This window comes from Bubalus bubalis, chromosome 7, assembly GCF_019923935.1.
Source record: "Bubalus bubalis isolate 160015118507 breed Murrah chromosome 7, NDDB_SH_1, whole genome shotgun sequence".
Lineage (NCBI taxonomy): Eukaryota > Metazoa > Chordata > Mammalia > Artiodactyla > Bovidae > Bubalus > Bubalus bubalis.
Window position 1 is genome coordinate 22,905,597 of NC_059163.1, and position 21,704 is coordinate 22,927,300.

The 21,704-nt window shown below is 36.6% G+C and overlaps 1 protein-coding gene across 1 annotated transcript in view; it reads left to right on the forward strand.

The window, feature by feature from the left end:
• The window catches only part of ANTXR2 (ANTXR cell adhesion molecule 2), a 171,562-nt gene extending 150,269 nt beyond the window's left edge, over positions 1–21,293 (forward strand). Inside the window, exon 17 of the mRNA XM_006048760.4 lies at positions 19,366–21,293. Coding sequence (XP_006048822.2) covers positions 19,366–19,404 — 39 coding nt within the window. The 3' untranslated portion in view covers positions 19,405–21,293. The remainder of the gene's footprint in view (positions 1–19,365) is intronic.
• The last annotated feature ends 411 nt before the right edge of the window (positions 21,294–21,704 follow it).

Consider the following 21,704-nt stretch of genomic DNA (forward strand, 5'->3'; position numbering starts at 1 on the left):
GTTCAGCTCTTTCTCTATTATGCCTAGCACTGGGCTGACACATAGGAAAGGAGACCTCTAAGGATTGCTTTGAATATCCATATCACAAAAAAAGCCAGGAAGACTTTGGCCATGGAATGATGCCACTATTGTTTAAGTCAGCAAAAATTGAAATGTAGTTTCATAGTTTTGTGTTTGTGCGTATATGCAAGTGAACCACTGTCTTATTTTATACTTCCTAATCATTGTGTGGTTAGATTGAACTACCTCAATATTCACATGAATATCTATATCAATATCAATTATATGTTTTAGAGAGACAGTAGCTGCATAGATCAAATTTAATATTTCATACTCAGTAGTTATCAGTAATTCAGCAAATATGTTTTAAACACAGACTGTAGGGTGAACACTGTTTTAAGCATTTACAAAATGTTAGTAAAAAAATGATCATGAAGCTCTTGTGTGTTAGTTGCTCAATCGTGTCCAACTCTTTGCAATCCCATGGACTGTAGACCACCAGGCTCTTCTGTCTATGGAATTCTCCAGGCAAGAATACTGGAGTGGGTTGCCATTTCCTTCCTCAGGGGATCTTCCTGACCCAGGTATTGAACCCAGGTCTTCTGCATAACAGGTAGATGCTTTACCATCCAAGACACCAGGGAAGCCCTCATGAAACTTTAAGTCTGGGAAGGAAGATAGAGTTTGAACAAATTTTTTTTTGTTAAAAAATTAGAAGAGTTGTTATACTGCTGAACAAACTTTGCTATCATCTGAAATCTAATTATATCTTTCATAGTAGAATATGAGTATTGGTCACTCAGTCATGTCCAACTCTCTGCAACCCTATGGGCTGTAGCCCACCAGGCTCCTCTGTCCTTGAGATTCTGCTGGCAAGAATACTGGAGTGGGTTGCCATTTCCTTCTCCAAGTAGAATATTAGGCCTATTATATTATTTTTGGTTTAGAATAACAGAATTTACTTTTCTGAACTAACTGAAAATTGATTTTTATATCCACATCTGACTACCTATATATCTTCCTATTTATTTATCAATATGTGTATCAATATCTATCTTTCTATGTATCCATCCATCCATCTATCCATCCATCCATAAATCATCTGTTTACACTAACACTAGACCCAGTATTTGAGTTGTTCAGTTCAGTTCAGTTGCTCAGCTGTGTCCGACTCTTTGCAACCCATGAATCGCAGCACGCCAGGCCTCCCTGTCCATCACCAACTCCCGGAGTTCACTCAGACTCATGTTCATCAAGTCAGTGATGCCATCCAGCCATCTCATCCTCTGTCGTCCCCTTCTCCTTCTGCCCCCAATCCCTCCCAGCATCAGAGTCTTTTGCAATGAGTCAACTCTTCACATGAGGTGGCCAAAGTACTGGAGTTTCAGCTTTAGCATCATTCCTTCCAAAGAAATCCCAGGGCTGATCTCCTTCAGAATGGACTGGTTGGATCTCCTTGCAGTCCAAGGGACTCTTAAGAGTCTTCTCCAACACCACAGTTCAAAAGCATCAATTCTTTGGTGCTCAGCCTTCTTCATAGTCCAACTCTCACAACCATACATGACCACAGGAAAAACCATAGCCTTGACTAGCCAGACCTTTGTTGGCAAAGTAATGTCTCTGCTTTTCAATATGCTGTCTAGGTTGGTCATAACTTTCCTTCCAAGGAGTAAGCGTCTTTTAATTTCATGGCTGCAGTCACCATCTGCAGTGATTTTGGAGCCCAAAAAAATAAAGTCTGACACTGTTTCCCCTTTTGAGTTGTAGATAGACCTAAACTCCAGTTTCTGGTTTTGCGATTTATGTTGGATAATTACATGTAACAATCAAATGGAGATTAAATAATCAAAGTCAATCACTTAATTATTTGACTCAAATGTACATGTCTTCAGCAGTTTTGAGTCTGTGACTGAAGTATAAATGTCCTTTGTATATAGAGGTAAATTATTACCCATGACTAGGTCATTACTTTTCTGAAACAGTATCACAATCATGTTTGTCTCCTTATTTGAGTGTATCTATATGCTTATCTTTGTATAAATGTTTACGCTTTGAAAGTCTGTCCTTTCCTTCTGAGGGAGATTATATCTCTTGGGATGGTTTAATATTACCTCAGTTATTTTAAGACTTATCTTGTTAGTTGATATGTTATTTAAGCAAGGAATGCCTCTATCGATCAAGGGACAAAATTCATGTTTAGTTTCTTTTCATAATGTGAAAACCAAGGGTTTCCCATTAAGTGCCATTGTATACTCATTGATAAGTGAAGTGACATCTGGGTCACAGTGGCATCTATCTTTGCGATATGAATCCTGGTGGCTGTATCTGAAAGGTCTGTTCAGACTTGCATCTGCACATAAAAGCGAGGATAGTCTTCACACTGTTATCAGCCTAATTTTCATATCAACGATTTAAGGTGCTGCTTGAAGTTTTGTTCTCCCTGGTATAAATTTAGCAGTAAATGTAATCATTTGGCTGCTGCCCTGGCAGTTTAGAATGTTTAAGTGTATTGTGAATAATTTTAATCCACATTACTTATGTGTTATAAAAAAGTATATATCATTTCATGTCTTAATATTAGTCAGTAATAAATGTTAAAAATGAAATCCTGACTTTGGGGATTTGGATACCATTTTTAAATGGAGAAGGCAATGGCAACCCACTCCAGTACTCTTGCCTGGAAAATCCCATGGATGGAGGAGCGTGGTAGGCTGCAGTCCATGGGGTTGCTAAGAGTCGGACATGACTGAGCGTTGTCACTCTCATTTTCCTGCATTGGAGAAGGAAATGGCAACCCAGTCCAGTGTTCTTGCCTGGAGAACCCCAGGGATGGGGGAGCCTGGTGGGCTGCCGTCTGTGGGGTCACACAGAGTCGGACACAACTTAAGCGACTTAGCAGCCGCAGCAGCAGCATTAAATATAAAAATGACTTTAGCAATTGCTCAAAATTGTTTTTCCCAAATGTAATAAAAATATCTAAAGCATATTTTTTTTGTCCATAAATTGAAGATATACTTATGTCCTGTGTTCAAATTGAATGTCTGGAATGAGTTCATTAAATATTTGCAGCACTGAAGGGAAACAGCATAAGAGTGACTAATTTTCCAGCTAAAGCTTTAGGAAGATTTTTCTCTAAAATTTTTTTCATTTATCATCTAGAAAGTAATTTATAATTTCCCTTCAGAATGAAGCTTTAAAACTGTAAATCTTTTAAGGTATTTTTAATTGGTATTATCCATTAAGTATTGATTTTAAAACTTAAAGTGCAGTTTTTAATGTTTGTTTTTCTTTGAAAGAACCTGTTAAATCATTGGAGTTTGTTTCAGATTAGCTAGTAATTTAGCTCTCTGACAAATGACCCGAAGAGCTGTGAATACTTTAAAGTAGAGACAGCTAATGAAACCATTTTCTTCTTTAGGGGATCATTCTGATAGGCTGAATTCATCAACACATTTTTAGTTATTAATCTTTTTAAATGGGACAACATACACTGTCCCAAAAGTGAGGATGTAATTCTTAGAATCTAAACTTAGCTAGGAATAAATCATTGTATTACTAGGATTGTATACATTAACAAAATCTCCCAATAAATGTTTTTCAGTGACAATGATGTATAAGCATTTGGGGTTTCTCTTTTAATATGCCAAAATCAGTTTGATAAGACAAATGAATTATCTTGATGCCTAATTTTCTAGGAAAAAAATACACAAATTGCATGTAAAATTTTTGCTCTGTGATATTAACAACTAGAGGTTAAAATTTTAAGTCTATAAATACTCAGGTGAAAATTAATATTTTCATGCATCATTCTTCCACACTGACTGAATTAATTTATTTTATTTTCCACCTGATTGAAGAGTTTTGATATAACATACTTTTCATTTGGATTTGTTTAACATTTATATAAATACATAATTCAAATGTGGGTTGAGTTTTCAATTAGCTATTATTTGACATAGTGGTTGGAGTTTGGGGTTTTTATCCTGATGTTGTTTGTTGAGTGTATGTGGAAAAGAGAGAAAGTGTGTGTGTGTGTGTGTGTGTGTGTGTGTATGTGTGTGTGTGTGTGTATTGGTCTTAAAAACTTTGAAAAGGAAATCACTTAACATCTAGGCTTAGTCTGTTGTAAAAGAGATGAGGAATACAGGTGTTCAGTCAGTTCAGTTCAGTTCATTTGCTCAGTCCTGTCCAACTCTTTGTGACCCCGTGGACTGCAGCATGCCAGGCTTCCCTGTCCATCACCAACTCCTAGAGCATACTCAAACTCATGTCCACCGAGTCAGTGATGCCATCCAACCATCTCATCCTCTGTTATCCCCTTCTTTTCCCACTTTCAATCTTTCCCAGCATTAGGGTCTTTTCAAATGAGTCAGTTCTTCACATCAGGTAGCCAAAGTATTGGAGTTTCAGCTTCAGCATCAGTCCTTCCAGTGAATATTCAGGACTGATCTCCTTTAGGATGGACTGGTTAGATCTTCTTGCTGTCCAAGGGACTCTCAAGAGTCTTCTCCAATACCACAGTTCAAAAGCATCAATTCTTTGATACTCAGCTTTCTTTATGGTCCAACTCTCACATCCATACATGACTACTGGAAAAACCATAGCTTTGACTAGATGGACCTTTGTTGGCAAAGTAATGTCTCTGCTTTTTAATAAGCTGTCTAGGTTGGTCATAACTTTTCTTCCAAGGAGCAAGCACCTTTTAATTTCATGGCTGCAGTCACCATCTGCAGTGATTTTGGAGCCCAAGAAAAGTCTATCACTGTTTCCATTGTTTCCCCATCTATTTGCCCTGAAGTGATGGGACCAGATGCCATGATCTTAGTTTTCTGAATGTTGAGTTTTAAGCCAACTTTTTCACTCTTCTCTTTCACTTTCATCAAAAGGCTCATTAGTTCCTCTTCACTTTCTGCCATAAGTGTGGTGTAATTTGCATACCTGAGGTTATTGATATTTCTATTGGCACTCTTAATTCCAGCTTGTTCTTCATCCAGTCCAGCGATTCTCATGATGTACTCTGCATATCAGTTAAATAAGCAGGATGACAATATACAGGCTTGACATACTCCTTTCCCAATTTGGAACCATGTCCAAATTGGGACATGTTGTTGTTCCATGTCCAGTTCTAACTGTTGCTTCTTGACCTGCATGCAGATTTCTCAGGAGGCAGGTCAGGTGGTCTGGTATTCCCATCTTTTTAAGATTTTCCCACAGTTTGTTGTGATCCATACAGTCAAAGGCTTTGGGTGTTAACTTTGTGTAATTAGTAACTTGGCTTTTAAAAAAAAGAATTTATAACTGTTACTGCTACAGGACTTTACATCATAAGGTCTCTGCTTTCCTCTCTGACCTTATCTTCCACCCTTCATTGCTCAGTCTGCTCTTGCCACACTGTCTGTATTACTTTTCTGTAGAAATGCCAGTTACACTTTCCACTTGTTGATTTCTCTACCAGAATTATTCTTCCCCAGGTAGTCGTAGTTTCATTGACTTCCTTGGAATCTCTGTGCCATCTGAACATTTCTATAAAGTACAGCTCCTCCAGCACTGGTCTGCAACACACACGCTTATATATACTGGCATTCTGTAACCATTTACTCCAATTCAAATTCACCTTTTTATGGCATGGATTATTAATAAGTGGTGCTATGCTCTTGGTAATAGACCATATCAATTGTTCTACTATTTGTGATGAGAAGTTTGATCAGAGAAACCATATTGCAAAAACCTAATTCATGTTGATTATTATCTTTTTGACATGGCCTACATTAGTCTTTGATAAATTTTCTTTAGTTTTGTCAAAATATGTCCCATACTCATCATTTATATTTTTGTTTCAAAACTGAAATAAATCATTCAATTCCAAGGAGATTTAGATGTTTTTGGTATATAATATTATTTAGATAAAGCACGTTTGTATATAGGGGTGCTAGTTGTTTCGGGTATTCATTGCTTCTAAGCATTTTCAGCAGGTAGAACTAGAAAATCAATAGTTTTGAGAAAATCATGAGTTTATGGTATATTTTCAATTCTAATTTGGAATTAAAGGCTCTTACTAAATATTTTTGAAATCATACTTGTACCTCTTTTCTCTTACATTAAAAACCTTTGCCTTACCAATATTTAAATACTTATCTGCCCTGTGCTATAATATATATTATTATATATTATATAATAGCTGCTGCTAAGTCGCTTCAGTCGTGTCCGACTCTGTGTGACCCCATAGACGGCAGCCCACCAGGCTTCCCCGTCCCTGGGATTCTCCAGGCAAGAACACTGGAGTGGGTTGCCATTTCCTTCTCCAATGCATGAAAGTGAAAAGTGAAAGTGAAGTCGCTCAGTTGTATCCAGCTCTTAACGACCCCCTTGGACTGAAGCTTACCAGGCTCCTCCATCCATGGGATTTTCCAGGCAAGAGTACTGGAGTGGGGTGCCATTGCCTTCTCCTATATATTAGCTACAAATTAATAATAAAGTAGCATTAGCAAAATTAAGACTAGTGAATGAAATAAAACATTTTTTGTTGGTCTGTTTATTCTTAAATTATTTTCTGTAGTAGATACACAAAGAAAATACTGAGTTAAGTCACCTGAAATAGTTGTTTTATAAATGTGATTATGTATCCAGTTTGTTGGTTTCCATTTATTTTCAGTTCTTGCATCTACTGCATTTTATTTGTATTTGTCCTATCCATTCTTTATTCCTGTTTCTCTTTTTCTGACCTCTTTTGGATTAATATAGTATTTTATGTAATATATTAAGGTATACCTCTGTGCTGTTTTTCAGTAGTTGCTCTAGAGATAACTTTTCTTAATCTACAATCTAATAATTGTATACAAATTTAAAGTAATATAAAAACATTACCGTGGCCTAACTTTCATTTATTAACTTCTGTTTCTATGTGTTCTTATTATCATATATCGTACAGATGTTATGAATTCAGTAATATATTCTTATTATTTTTGCTGTAAGTAATAAATAGTATCATAAAATTTTTATTTTTTATATATTTATATTTCACATTTATGCACATATTTACTCCTGTTTCTCTTTGTTTCTTCCTGCACATCCAGGCTTCCATCTAGTGTCTTTTCTTTCAGTTTCAAGAAATTTCATTTAACACTTGTGGTTTTTGCAGTCTATTGTAGATAAATTATGTCAGGCTTTGCTTGTCTTAAAATGTCTTTATTTTGCTTACCTTCCAGAGGTTGACTTTTTTCCTCCCCATTGAGCATTTGAGAGAATTCTGCTGTCTTATATTTTCCATTGTTTCTGATAAAATGTTAATTGTTGTGCTTACAAATGTTTTCTCTATATAGACTATCTTTGGCTGGAATGATGAGGGGCAGAGAGATACCTCTTATGATATTCTTTGATTTTTGTAAGTTTCATTATATATTCTCTGGTAAAGTTTCCCATGTATTTATCCGGCTTGAAGACCACTGAGTTTCTTTGATATGTAGGTTCATGCCTTTCATCAAGTGTAGGAAATTCTTAGCCATTATTTTTGTTTCAAATTTTTCTGCCCCATTCCTTCTTCTCTCTTCTGAGACACCAATTACTCATGTGACAAACCATTAGGTATTGTCCCAATGGTCTCAGATTATTAGTTATTTTTTTCTCTTTTTTTTTCAATTTGAACAATTTATATTCTCTTACATTCAAGTTCAATGCATTTTTCTTCTGTTATTTTAGCCTACTTTTACATGAATCAAAAACATTCTTTATATCTGCTACTACTTTGTTATTTCTAGTTTTTTCATTTTGCTCTTATTGAAAGTTTGCATATTTCTGCTGAATTTCACCATATTTTTATGCATGCTATCCATCTTTCTCACTAGAAATTTTATTAATAATATTTTATCATACATATTTTAAAGTCCTTGTCTCTTAAGCATAGATTTGCCTGTATTAACTGTATTTTCTGTTGCAGGAAATATGACCTGCATTTTCAGGTCATATTGTCCTACTTCCTTGTGAATACCATAATTTGTGATTTTATGCTGGACACTGTCATTAAAAAATAAAAACTAACCTAGATAATATTTACCTCTGGAAACGTGTATACAGTTCCTCTGTCATGTTGCTGATTTAAGGTTGAGCTGGTCTCAGTTTGTTGCCATCTTAAATTTAGTGTACTACTGGCTTCCAGACATTTGAGGGCAGGTTCAAGGACTTTCCTTTAGTAGAGCTCTCCTTCCACCCCACCCCTGCTCCATCTCATATCTATCTCTGTCTCTCTCCTTTACCACCCACCTGTGAGCTTCCTAGTGGTTGGGGAGTTCTCTTTGCTCTCCAGCGTCCAGGACCACACCTCTCCCATCCCCACCAATTACCACTTTCTGTACTGAAAGACCCATTTCCATATTGATTCCTTGCCCTACATCCTTTGATTGGCCATATTCCCTGCACTATCAGAAGGCCCCATGAATCCTCGAGGGATCTTTCTCAGTTCTCCTCTTCCAGGTTTCAACAGGTTATTGCCATGTAGATCAAGAATGTCCTGAGTCCCTCAGGGCTGTTTTTCTCCTTCCTTTTCCCATTCCCCAAACCTTCAAGGGCTGCTTCCTTTTTCTTAGGGAAAGTCCTGTGTGTCTTTGAAAAGGTAATTATTTCACTCCCCTCCTGTTTTTCTCCCTAGCTTTCACTTGATTGCTTGGCTTTCAAGGAAAATGTTATGTACTATGTAGGGATCTCTCTCAGGTTTCCTGCTATGTCCCCAGCTTTTGGTAGGGTTCTGCCTTGCATTTAGTGAAGGCTATGTTAGCTTCGTGTCTTACTATTATGAGGTATGAATTAGTTGTTTCATTAACTGCCAGCTATATGCCTGAATCTCAGAAAAATAAAGATACATAGGTATTTGCAAAAGTAAATGTTAGCAGTACATGTAGAGTCACTAAAAGTTTGCAGGTGCCATAACAGAAGGAAGAGAAAAAAATCGAAAGGTGAATTCATCAGGCAAACTCAATACTTCCCTTCATGACATTAACTGAATCTCTATATGGTGTGTTGTCTCCACTATAAATGGCACATATGGTGTAGGTTGGGCTTCTGTTAGAACAAAAGTATATGGAACTTATATTTTGGCTCAGTATATTTCAGTTTTTTTTAAAGCAGGATAACACAGATTTTAAAGAGGATAACACAGATTCTTACATATATAATATATATCATAATATATTTACATATATAATTATGTATACATTTTATACATATACATTTGTGTATATACTGGAGAAGGAAATGGCAACCCCCTCCAGTATTCTTGCCTGGAGAATGAATCCCTTGGACAGAGGATCCTGACAGGCTACACTCATGGGGTCACAAAGAATCAGACACAACTGAGCAACTAACACTTAACTATGTGTATATACATTTTTCTCATTATGTGTGTCTATAGCGTATATATGTATATGTTTTTATATACATATATAGTGTGTATATATACCTGATAGTTGAATGTAGTCTTATTATACTATTAGTATTAGATATGTAAGCTTCACTAACTTGCCCTTTTACTAAAAAAATGAAATAAAGCTCTCAGGAAGTTCTGACATTTAGACAGAGAGAGAGACAATACTAGGTGCCCTTTCCTCACTCTGTACCTCCTGTTGCTACAGGAAATTTTCACTCAAAGAGCCTATTGTGTTCTCAAGTCAATATTCTTTCCTGACATTTGTGATTTCCTAGACCTCTTCAGTTGTCTTGGGTCTGTTTCCTTGTGTATCTCTGCTTAGTACACAATTTTAAATTTGAGTCACTGTTCACTGTTGCACAAAGCATGAAGGTTTAGTAAAGTCTTTTTTGAAGTGCAGATATAAATAAATCAGCTATCTGTGTTTGAAAAGTCTAAACTAAAGTGCAGTTGTATGCTTCAGCTTGTCAATGGATATTTATGAGGTGAGCATAATACTATAACGGTTATAACAGTGAAATATATCCTGTGCAGATAGCTAGTAAAGGAGCTTGCAGGTGTTAATGCCAGCAGAATTTTAATGCTCAAGAGATGGGAAATGTGGCACTTGCTCTGCTTAATGCTACTCTGGTCACAGTAACAATCAATTGGCAAAATCAATTTTCAAATATTGCAACAGAGTTGGGGGTCTATGTACTTGCTGCTAAGTCACTTCAGTTGTGTCCGACTCTGTGCAACCCCATAGACGGCAGCCCACCAGGCTCCCCCGTCCCTGGGATTCTCCAGGCAAGAACACTGGAGTGGGTTGCCATTTCCTTCTCCAATGCATGAAAGTGAAAAGTGAAAGTGAAGTCGCTCAGTCGTGTCTGACCCTCAGCGACCCCATGGACTGCAGCCTTCCAGGCTCCTCCATCCATGGGATTTTCCAGGCAAGAGTACTGGAGTAACCAACAGTAAATATATTGGTTCTTACTGCTGTCTAATTTTAATCTCCTGGTTTCATTAGCTGAAGAACAGTCACGGCACTGGACATTTTTATTTTGGGTCTCAACTTTCTACTCCTACTTATTATGTGACCCAAGAGAAGGTATTGCCAACGATGAAATGTCAATGAACTTCTTACTCTAATAGAAACTTGGTGTTTCCTGAAAATCACCTAAATGGAGTTAAGTGATATGCTGGTTTGTAATATATCCATGGTACATTCTGTTCCTTCTTATACTGAGGGAAATTGAATAACAGAGTAAAGCCTCTGCACAGACCTGAGCTCTAAGAGATGAATTGGCATATAAGTATGTTTAAAGTTTATAAAGCATCATATTGCGCTTATTTTTTCTAGCAATCAAAGAAAAGGAAGTTAAACGTTTAGTCTTTAGACCTAAGAGATTTATTTTAGTAGGAGAATTTTTGGAATTTTATGGAATAGTATAGTTTCAACATGTTTGCATGTTTAAGCTTCAAATTCATATTAGTTAAGATTAAATTGACATCAGCTATCTCCATGGTACTTCAATAAGTCATGCCAGAATAAGAAAAGGCAACAAAGAAGGGAATTAGACAAGATTTGATCTTTTGTGTAAGATAGAGGTTGAGGTGTAATAGATTTGTTGGAGAATTTTAAAGGTTTAGAGGAGTGTGGAGTCTTCATAATTAAGAAAGTTGAGAATTAAGAGAGAAATATATTAGTTTACAATTACTTATACCTAATCCACTTGTAAAGAAATATTGAGGAAAATGTGTATAAAACTTAAGGATAAAAATAGAGAAATAATCATGGGCCAAAGTATTAGCTATACCAGAAAATGTACACTAAGAATAGCAATGCCTTAGAACATGATGTAAGTCTGAGCTTTTGGAAGTCAAGGCGCAAAGAGAAAGGCTGAGTTATACAGTTGGCATTACATAATACAAGGGAAACGCATGAGCTTACCAGAAATGACAAGCTTTTTCCTACCTAGCTCTGAACTCCAAAAATTGATCCCTTAATATCATCATCCTCAATAGCAATTTTCCAAAATGCGAAATTCTCTATATATGATCAAAGTTCATATGGGGTCTTGATATGACCAAATGTTGAAGGGATAATGCTTTAATGTTTTCATAAATATATTTAGGAAGGCATTATATTTCTAAAGAGAAGTAAAGACACTAAGTCCAGATATATTGATAGTTTACTGGTGATCTGGTTTTACATAGGTACGAATAGCTTGAATAATAGTTATCAAACTATAATTTTAGTTTAAGCAAAAACAAAATCTTATATGAATTGCAATTTTAAAGCATAGATAAGAGTACAGCTTCTTGATTTGAATTAGGAGAGCTTGTATGTGTCTGTTTCCACCATTCTTGTGCACTATTCCAGCTGTAGTGAACCCATGGGACATCATAGACTACAGTATGAGGAACCAGACTGACCTAGAGAAATCAGTGGCTAGCATTTCACTTAGAACCTCACTTTGAAAGATAGTTTTGCCAACAGATCTGGGGAGGAAGGATTCCAAAATTATTATTGATGAGTATACATATTCTATGTTGTTGATTGAGTGGATACACACACACACACACACACACACACACCCTGCTTCTTTGTGCCTCAGTGATAAAGAATCTGCCTGCCAATGCAGGAACCACAGGAGACATAGATTTGATCCCTGGGTCAGGAAGATCCCCTGGAGGAGGAGATGGCAACCCACTCCAGTGTTCTTGCCTGGAGAATCCCATAGACAGAGGAGCCTGGCAAGCTACAGTCCCCAGGGTCACAAAAGAGTTGGACACAACTGCGTGACAGAGCACACGTGCCTACATATGCCCTGGATACTATGCATGTTATTGGAAAGTCTGATGTTGTATGAAAGTTTTATCTTATATTTTCATTTAAAGGTAATCAACTCCTGTATGCATAGGGTTTGACGTAGGCTATGTGTGCACATGTACACACTCATGAGTGTGAACATGCACATACATACAGACATTTAAAGAAGTTAGATTGCTGATTGTGACCTGGACAAATGCTTGAACAGGCCTTTTATAGAAACTCTTAGTATTATATACCATAAAAATGAAAATATTGACTGTGGACTATACAATTTATTAATCATCATCTTCTGCCATACTCATACCCTCTTGAGTAGAACTGCACTCACATGAGTTCATCAGGGTATTGACTGTAAAAGACAACCTTCAGGCAAGTAAATGAGGTGACCTATGGGAACATGAATGCTGAAGAACTTTGGCATAGATGGTAGATGATGGTGATTCCTGAGAGCAGTCAGTGGGTTCCTGGGCTGATTTTTAGAAACATACATATAGATCGTTAGAAAGGATCACATTTTTGCTGATTGAATTTACTCTTTGAAAACTATTTTTTTTTAACTATCAAATGTATAAATATACAGAAAAGATATAAAATAGAATGTAAGAAATCATACAGTTCCACTCCTCATAGTATGTTTGGTGCAGTCTGTTAGTCTTGTCTTTTACTCTTTAGACATACACTGTTAGTTGCTCAGTTGTGTCTGACTCTTTGTGGCCCCATGGACTATATGAGCCCTCCAGACTCTTCTGTCCATGGAATTCTCCAGGCAAGAATACTGGAGTTGGTAGCTGTTCCCTTCTCCAGGGATCTTCCTGACCTGGGTCTCCTGCACTGCAGGCAGATTCTTTACCATCTGAACCACTAGGGAAGCCCGCCAGACATACTCATTGCATAGTAATAAATATAGTAAGTAAGTGTTAATCACTCAGTCATGCCTGACTCTTTGCGAACCCATGGACTGCAGCCCACCGAGCTCCTCTGTCCATGAGATTTTCCAGACAAGGATACTGGAGTGGGTTGCCATTTCCTTCTCCAGGGGATCTTCCCAACCCAGGGATCAAACCCAGGTCTCCTGCACTGCAGGCAGATTTTTACCGACTGAGCTACAAGGGAAGCCCAATAATAAATATATATATATATATATACAAATTGGATTTTTTTCACTTATTATTTCCCTACATCTTTAAATATTTAAAAATTTTTCTATTTTAATGGCTACATATATGATAGATGAATCATAATTTAATTTTCCTCTGATAGAAATAAATATAAATTAACTGTTATATTTTTCATATTATAAAAATGCAATGGTAAACATTTTGAAATCTTTGCCTAGATACTTTACTGGGCTGAATTCCCAACATGAAATTACTGAGTCAAGGAATATAAGCTTTTAAAGACTTATTACACATGTGGCTTACTATATAATTTTTGCCAGTTTATGCTTTCACTAGCAATGCATGAGTTCTCTTGCCACAGAAGCTCACTAATTAGGTAATGTGCTCAATATAAAGTTGCATAAAACAGTTTTATGTTCAAAGTGAGGCAGTTTTATTCCTTTTAAGCCATAATTTTTATTAGGTAAATAAAATGTCATTCCCAGATCATAATACCATGGTTTCAATTATTAATATATAAATGACTTTCTAATATACTACAACTTATTTTAAGTTGGTAAATATGCCAATAAAAATATTGTTTATAGTTTATTTGCCTCATTGATTGTTTAGCATATTAAGAAGGTAAATTATAACCTGGCCAGTCATTATCTGAATTATCATAGTTTTGAAATTAATGTACTTTAAATGTATTTGGCTATAATCTAAAGTCAGTAGTTATTCTATTTGTTCTACCTAACCTTAATTTTTTAAAATGTTTAAGTAGTTTTGCTCCTAATTTATGCAAAATGAATAAATTTAACAATTATTTCATTGCATCCAAAGAATTCTATACTCCCAAGGCAAAAGAATAGAATATATTCATAGTTCATTTTTAAACAAATGTAGTCCTAAGGATACTATTTTAATTCAGTTTCATATTGACTATATGTTGTTACTGTTGAAACTTATGAACTGGTGATTTACAAAGCATGGTACAACATTCAGATTGGTTGTAGTGATTGACTAATTGAATAAATAATATGGTGTTACCTAAATCATCACAACAACAGTATACTTTGATTTCACCCATTATTTAGATGCATGATTAGAGCATGATTTTAAGTCAGGAAAATTATTTTTTAAATATTCAATAAAAATTTAGAAATATAGAGAAAATTAATGGGTTTTTTTTCTGCCTGCAATGCAGGAGACCCAGGTTCAATCCCTGGGTCAGGACAATCCCCTGGAGAAGGACAGGGCATGGCAACCCACTCCAGCATTCTTGTCTGGAGAAGAGCCTGATGGGGTCCATAGGGTCTCAAAGTCAGGCACAGCTGAAGCAACTTAGCATTCATGCATAATACAATATTACACGTTATTATATATTATTCTCTAAACACTGTGTCACCTGAATTCAAGCTTCTTTTATTATTTTGTAAAATATAGCATAAATATAATATAGCGTGCTCAGTTGTGTCCAACTCTGCAGCCCCATGGATTGTAGCTACTCTGTCCGTGAAATTTTCCAGGCAAGAATACTGGAGTGGGTTGCCATTTCCTACTCCGGAGGATCTTCCTGACCCAGGGATTAAACTCGCATCTCTTGCGTCTCTTGCATTGGCAGGCGGATTCTTTACCACTGAGCTGCCTTAGGAAGCCACATCTGTTTTAACTCTTGCTAGCAGAAACCTTGCGTTCATTTGTTTTAGCATATTACAATTTTAGTGGTTTATTTTAGAGAGTCTATAGTCCTTTACCTGGTACTAGTATTAACCTCTATTTAGAGAATAAAGTATTAAAATTATGTATCTATGTATATTTCTGTATATTTAGGTTAGTTCAACTAACTTTTTAAAAATTTTTCAGAGCTTGATTGTTTATAATTACAGTGAAATAGGGGGGCTTCCCTGGTGGCTTAGCAGTAAAGAATCTGCCCGCAATGCAGGAGATGCATGTTCAATCCTTGGGTCAGAAAGATCCCTGGAGGTGGAAATGGCAACCCACTCCAGTATTCTTGCCTGGAAAATTCCACAAACAGAGGAGCCTGCCAGGCTACAGTCTATAGAGTCGCAAACAGTCACACACGACAGAGACTGAACACGCACATGCACGCTAAGTGAAATAGTCTCAGGAAAAGAATCGCTTTTTACTACTAATATTTTCCATTCTGAACCATTCAGTGATGAGTCATTTGCTCAAATTATTTTATATTGCTTTCCTTGTTACCTTGGTAACAAACCTTTATTGTATAGGCATTGTAAGCATGAGGATATAGCAGACCTATAAGCCCTGTCATATCCCATTTCCTGTGAACAAAAATTGCTCTGCAGTTTTCTGGCCTAGAGTGCTTGCTTTGCCATGATATCAATGGCAGCCCAAACATTCTTGACCTTAAACATAATTAGCATGATATTAACAGGTTTTGTAAGCTTAGTATTGAGTAGTGGTTGAGGCCCACAGACTCTTAATTACAGCCACTTGCAACCAGGATTTGTTGCCTTGATTTTAGAATATTCTGGTAAGTGAATAGTAGTAGCTAGCATGAAATAATCCCCTGGGAGTAAGATAACTGATAGAATACTAAATAAAAATTTCCTTTGGCCAATAGTTTATTTTTTTCTTGATTATTCTTTATCTGTCTTTTCTTTTTAGAACTACTCTATTCTATGTTTTTCCATATTATCTTCTCTCCTTTACACTGTTGTATTTTTCTCCTTTGTAATCCATTTTTTTTTCCTCTCTCAAATTCGTACTTTTTCTGTCTTCCCATTTTCAAGGTCTTCTCATCCCCAAGTAAAGGTATTCTTTTTTTAATACACCATCCATTTGTCCAGTTGTTTCTAAGCAAGTATTTATTACATGTCTGTTCTATGTTAGACATTGTGCAATAACATCATAGACAGGAGATGGATAGTGACTGTTTTTTAAATGAGAGTTTACTATATGCCAGGTACTATTCTAAGTGCTTTATAGATATATATTAACAGACTTAATAGTATAGACATTCAATTTTTAATCCACATTTTATTGATGAAGAAACCATAAGTTGCTCATGATCCCACAGTTAATAAATAACAGAACTGGATACATATTCAAGCTTTGGAGCACTCAGATTTGAGCACTATCTTTTCTTTTGGTCTTGGAGCAAGCAATTAGGGTGCAATGTGGTTTGGCCATTATAGAGATGCAATTTCGGGGAAAGAGCCACATGACTGGGTGAGCTGAGGAAGGCTTAAACAGAGGAAGTAACTTCTGAGCAAAACTCCTCTGTTACCAACTTCTGAATTCCTATAAATTAAAACATGATCAGATCTTGATAAAAGTGAAAAACACTGAGTCCATGATTAGAAGTAGAGGAGGTATTTGGTTGTTTTTATCAATGTGTGTGCTAAAATCCAGGGTATATATGGTATTCACCAGGCTTTTGAGGTACTTAAATCAATAGACTGATGATCACTACTTAATCCCAAGGTTGGGAAGAGTTGGAGTAAGGACCTCAGGGTGAAAATCAATAGGGCTTTCTTCATTTTAGTTTCTAGGTCTTTAATTAAACCACACCAAATGAAATAGAAAATAATTTAGTCTGGAATAGTTTAGAAGATAACATGATTTTGAAAATTCAAGTGTACTGTGAATTTCTCTGTTTAAACCCTCCAATTGCTTAAAATAAATGAGTCAGCATCACTAAGGTTAATTTGATTTGTAGAATAGAAATGGTCAGAGAAAGAACTTTACACTTAAATCTAGTTAACTAGTGATAAAATGCAAATAAAAGTAGAAATTCATGAAAACTTCTTTTTTGAAATGATATAAAAGAGAGAAAACTTTTACATTTTTGGTCCAATAAATACACAAGAAAAGATGTCATTAATTTGTATCTTTGCTCTCTAAATGCCATTCCTCATATATTTCCTTTTGTTTGGTTTTGGAAAACTGCCAGAAAATAATATTTTTAATATACATCATTGTTTTAATATGCACAGTTAAAATCTATTTTTCATTGTATGTATTTATACTATTTATACTGTCATGGCTCAGAAGGACTGATTTACTGCTTTGCCCAAATATTTATTAATTATGTCATTTTCCTTCCTACCCCCCTGAAAAAAATTTTTTCAAGAGGGATATATAATGAAAATAACATTTAAAAATGTTTTTCTGGGCACATGATGCCAAATGTAGCTAATCTGGAGAATAAGCATCTTTTCCCTTAATATTCATTCTGAAAATCTTGTTTGAAAGTTCTAGATAATACAAAAATACAGTCTAAGTACATGACCTGTGATCATTTCATTATCAAGAAATTTTGATCTCATTCTAAAGTAGTCTTCTCCAGGATTTTCTGCCACTTCCTTTTGCACAGATATTATCTGTAGACATTAGGCACAAAGTAAGGAATAAAGTCGACAATCATAGTAATAACGTTACCTCCAAAATTATTTAGAAAGCAGGTAATTTGATGAATATTTGCCTCTTCAGTTCAGTTCAGTTCAGTTCAGTCACTCAGTCGTGTCTGACTCTTTGCGACCCCATGACTCACAGCACGCCAGGCCTCCCTGTCCATCACCATCTCCCGGAGTTCACTCAAACTCACGTCGATTGAGTTGGTGATGCCATCCAGCCATCTCATCCTCTGTCGTACCCTTCTCCTCCTGCCCCTAATCCCTCCCAGCATCAGAGTCTTTTGCAATGAGTCAACTCTTCGCATGAGGTGGCCAAAGTACTGGAGTTTCAGCTTTAGCATCATTCCTTCCAAAGAACACCCAGGGCTGATCTCCTTTAGAATGGACTGGTTGAATCTCCTTGCAGTCCAAGGGACTCTCAAGAGTCTTCTCCAGCACCACAGTTCAAAAGCATCAATTCTTCGGCCCTCAGTTTTCTTCACAGTCCAACTCTCACATCCAAACATGACCACTGGAAAAACCATAGGCAAGAGCAAATGTAAACTACCTTGCTTTAATATTTCTTCATTGATTTCTGAAATTGCCAACTTGTTGTACAGTGATTTTTGAGAGGAAAACAGACAAAAATCTTGTTTCCTTTTTAATATACCATGTACAAAGGATGTACACTTGAAATAAATGTATTTTTCACATTTAAAGGGAAATGAAAAGACAGTCTAAAATATGAAGTTAGAGAGCAGATATTAAGAGAAATAGGACAATCTCCATAAGATGATGATCTGAACCCTAAAGTAGAAAGCAGTGTGGTAGCTTTGGACTAAGGAATCTGGATATGATTTAGACAGTACAAGACATCAACACTGTCACACCAAGGAGGGGAAGAAGGGGATCTTTTATTACTAACTGGAAATTTAATTTCAACTAATTCTTGGATTGTTTATAGTTATATATGAAACAATGTTTCTCTATAAGCTTTATTGAAGTGCCAAGGAACTGGAATGGCAGACTCTCTTTGGAAATGTGGAGTGCAAATAGAGTGACTACGTGTAGAGACCATGTAACAGTGGTGTGCACTTGTGAGAAATGGTTGAGAGTAGTGGACAGGAATGCTAATAAGTCTCTTGTGAAAGCCTATTATAAAATGGAATCACAAAGAAATGGCATCTCTCCCTTTCTCCCTGACTTCTTATTCTCAATCTCTTCTATACAGTCCTCATGTATGCATTTTCGAAGCACCAATTTTATATCAGCTTTAAAAACACCAGCTTGCATAAAGGGATACTTTTATTTCCTTATAGAAAATATGAGTTTGTGGCTTTTATATTTTTATTGCTAGGATAGTAATACTGTTCTTTAAATAACAATACCCAAGTTCTATTTCTCATAGTTGTTTGTTTTTTTTTTTTTCCGCTCTAATTCTATCATGCCATTGTGTAGATGAACTTGCTATGGTAAAGATCTGAATAAACCATCATGCTTTGACCCTGGGGAAAAAAATTATGACCATGTTTCATCTTAATGTCGACCTTACCTTGGGTAATTGTTTGTTATATCATAGTAGAAAAACTAGGTGTTCTCAGGCTTTTAAAATAATTATTTCAGTATTTCAATAAGTATTTGTTTCTTTCCTAGGGCCGGTGCATAAACTTCTCTCGAGTTCCATCTCAGTAAAAGGAAAACGAGAAGGCCAAGAGGTACGAAGATGGCACACGTTCACAACGCCGATTTCCAACCAAATGAAAAAAGTGCATTTCAGAAGTTTTTGGAAGAGCAGCTTTATTCCTCTCAGTCAGGAAATGTTTTCTCTGCCTTCTGCTTTGCTTGCACCAAACATTTTCAAACACTTGTTCTGCCATCTACATGGGAGTTGATGAAACTCAGTGGTAACTCATGATTCAGGACATTGAAAATAAAGAGGAACATTAATGGACATGCTGTGGTTTATACAAGAAAGTCTGCTTGAATGTGTAGAAGAGGACAAAGGGAAAACAAAAGTGTGAGGATGATGTCAAAATAGAGAGGAAAAAAAACAATTGGCCGTGGTGGATCCTGAATGGAGAAAGGAATGTTTTACATGGAAACACGGCACTTGTGTGTTTACATGGCAAGATTGTTAGCCAAAGGCAGAGTGCGAAATCTCCCACCAGGCTCAGCAAATAATGGAGTCTATTGCCTTATAGCTATGTCAGATCACGAAAGCCTTCCAAGTCCCCCCTACCACAATGTGCCTTCCGGGAAGCTTCTGACTGGAAAATCTTGTCATTCTAACACTGAAAAGTGCACACGCATGACAAAGTGTAGACAGGATGCCTCAAGGTACTGGTAGCAAGCAAGATTTTGCCCTTTAGTTTTTGAAGACACCTTCCTTTCATTATGCACTTGGGAAAAGAAGAAAATTAATAGTGCATTATTCCACAGGAAGACAGCCTCTCACCAGAGATCTTGAGTGGAGTTTAATGGACTCATGATTTGAGAACTTGTCCCTGTGATGGGTCGATTTACCCCTCTTGCTATGTTTAGGGCTTAGTAGTGCATAAAGCATTAATATCTGTAAACATACCTAGGAGTTTGTTTTGCTTTTAATTTAAAGGAAGCAGCAACCACAAAGCTTCCGCTCAGGGTTTTTTTCTTCCTCCAAGTCTCCAAGGGCTCTTCAGCGTCACAAGCCAGCAACTCTCTTTGCATGAAAATTTCAAAGTTTAATTAATATAATTAAAGGCAACAGCAAGCAGCAGCCTGTGAAGATTTTGCTCATCTTTTTTATGCCTTTTGACATTGAATGACCTATTACTGTATGCGTATTTCTTGGATTTTTGAGGGGCACTCTACCTTGGTTGTGATTCAGTTGAGAAAAAACAAAAAGACCTCCTCTCATCAAATTATAAATGAAAATATCAGGAGGGCCTACCATCTCAAAACATCGAAAATGTCTGTATTATAATTTTTTTTTTAGAAAAACCACCATCGTGTCACGTCGACGATGCCAGATTATGTTAGCGTGAGCGGAAAGACTGTGGGGGAGGAAGGAGGCAGCAGCTGAAGAAAAAGCTCAAATGATCTAGTCACTTTCGATACTGTACTTCAGATGCGAAATGGATATTCGACTGGAAACCTGACAAAGCGCGCCTGCTTTGATGTGAACTGGTATAGACAATGACCAGTGGCCGGGTCAGTGGGATGTCTCTCTGCGAGCACAAAGGCTTATCAAATGACACTAAAAATAAGTTCAACAACCATCATGTTGGAAGGGAGAAGGTGAACATTTCATGTTTGGCGGGCATGTGAGTGCACAAGATGGAAACAGCGATTTGGAGCATCCCAGTATAATTACCCCCATTGTGCTCTTAATGGAAATTTCAAAGGACGGGAATGATTCTGATGGTTGGTGTTCAGATTTGTGGCACTGTTCCAAGAAGCCTTACTCAGACACACAAATTTTTATATATAGATATACATATATATCCTCTAGCTTGAATCTTTTGCTCAAGTTTATTTATGTCACTGGCTGGCTGGATCCAAAGTCATGTGTCTCCATATTCATAAATAAAATTTTACCTGTGCTTTGGCTACCATTTTCTTTAAGCCCACATACACTCAAGCCTTGTTTGGTTGAATATTGAATTGTCTTGGCTAGTTGCAGGGACAGAATTGTATCCAGTTCCAAAATGTCTGTTATGTTCACAAATGATAGTGTTGGTAGTAATTATCCATGTGTGCAAGTGTAACTTGGAAACCACATACATCCCTACCGAGTTCTTGGAGACCATTGTTCTACATTTGCATCTGGGGCAGATGCTGTTTTCTTAATTTGGCATTTCATTTCTGATCAGTTGTTGTTTAGTCACTAAGTCATGTCCAACTCTTGGGACCCCATGGACTGTAGTCCATCAGGGTTCCCTGTCTACGGGATTTCCCAGGCCAGAATACTGGAGTGGGTTGTCATTTTCTTCTCCAGGGGATCTTCCAGACCC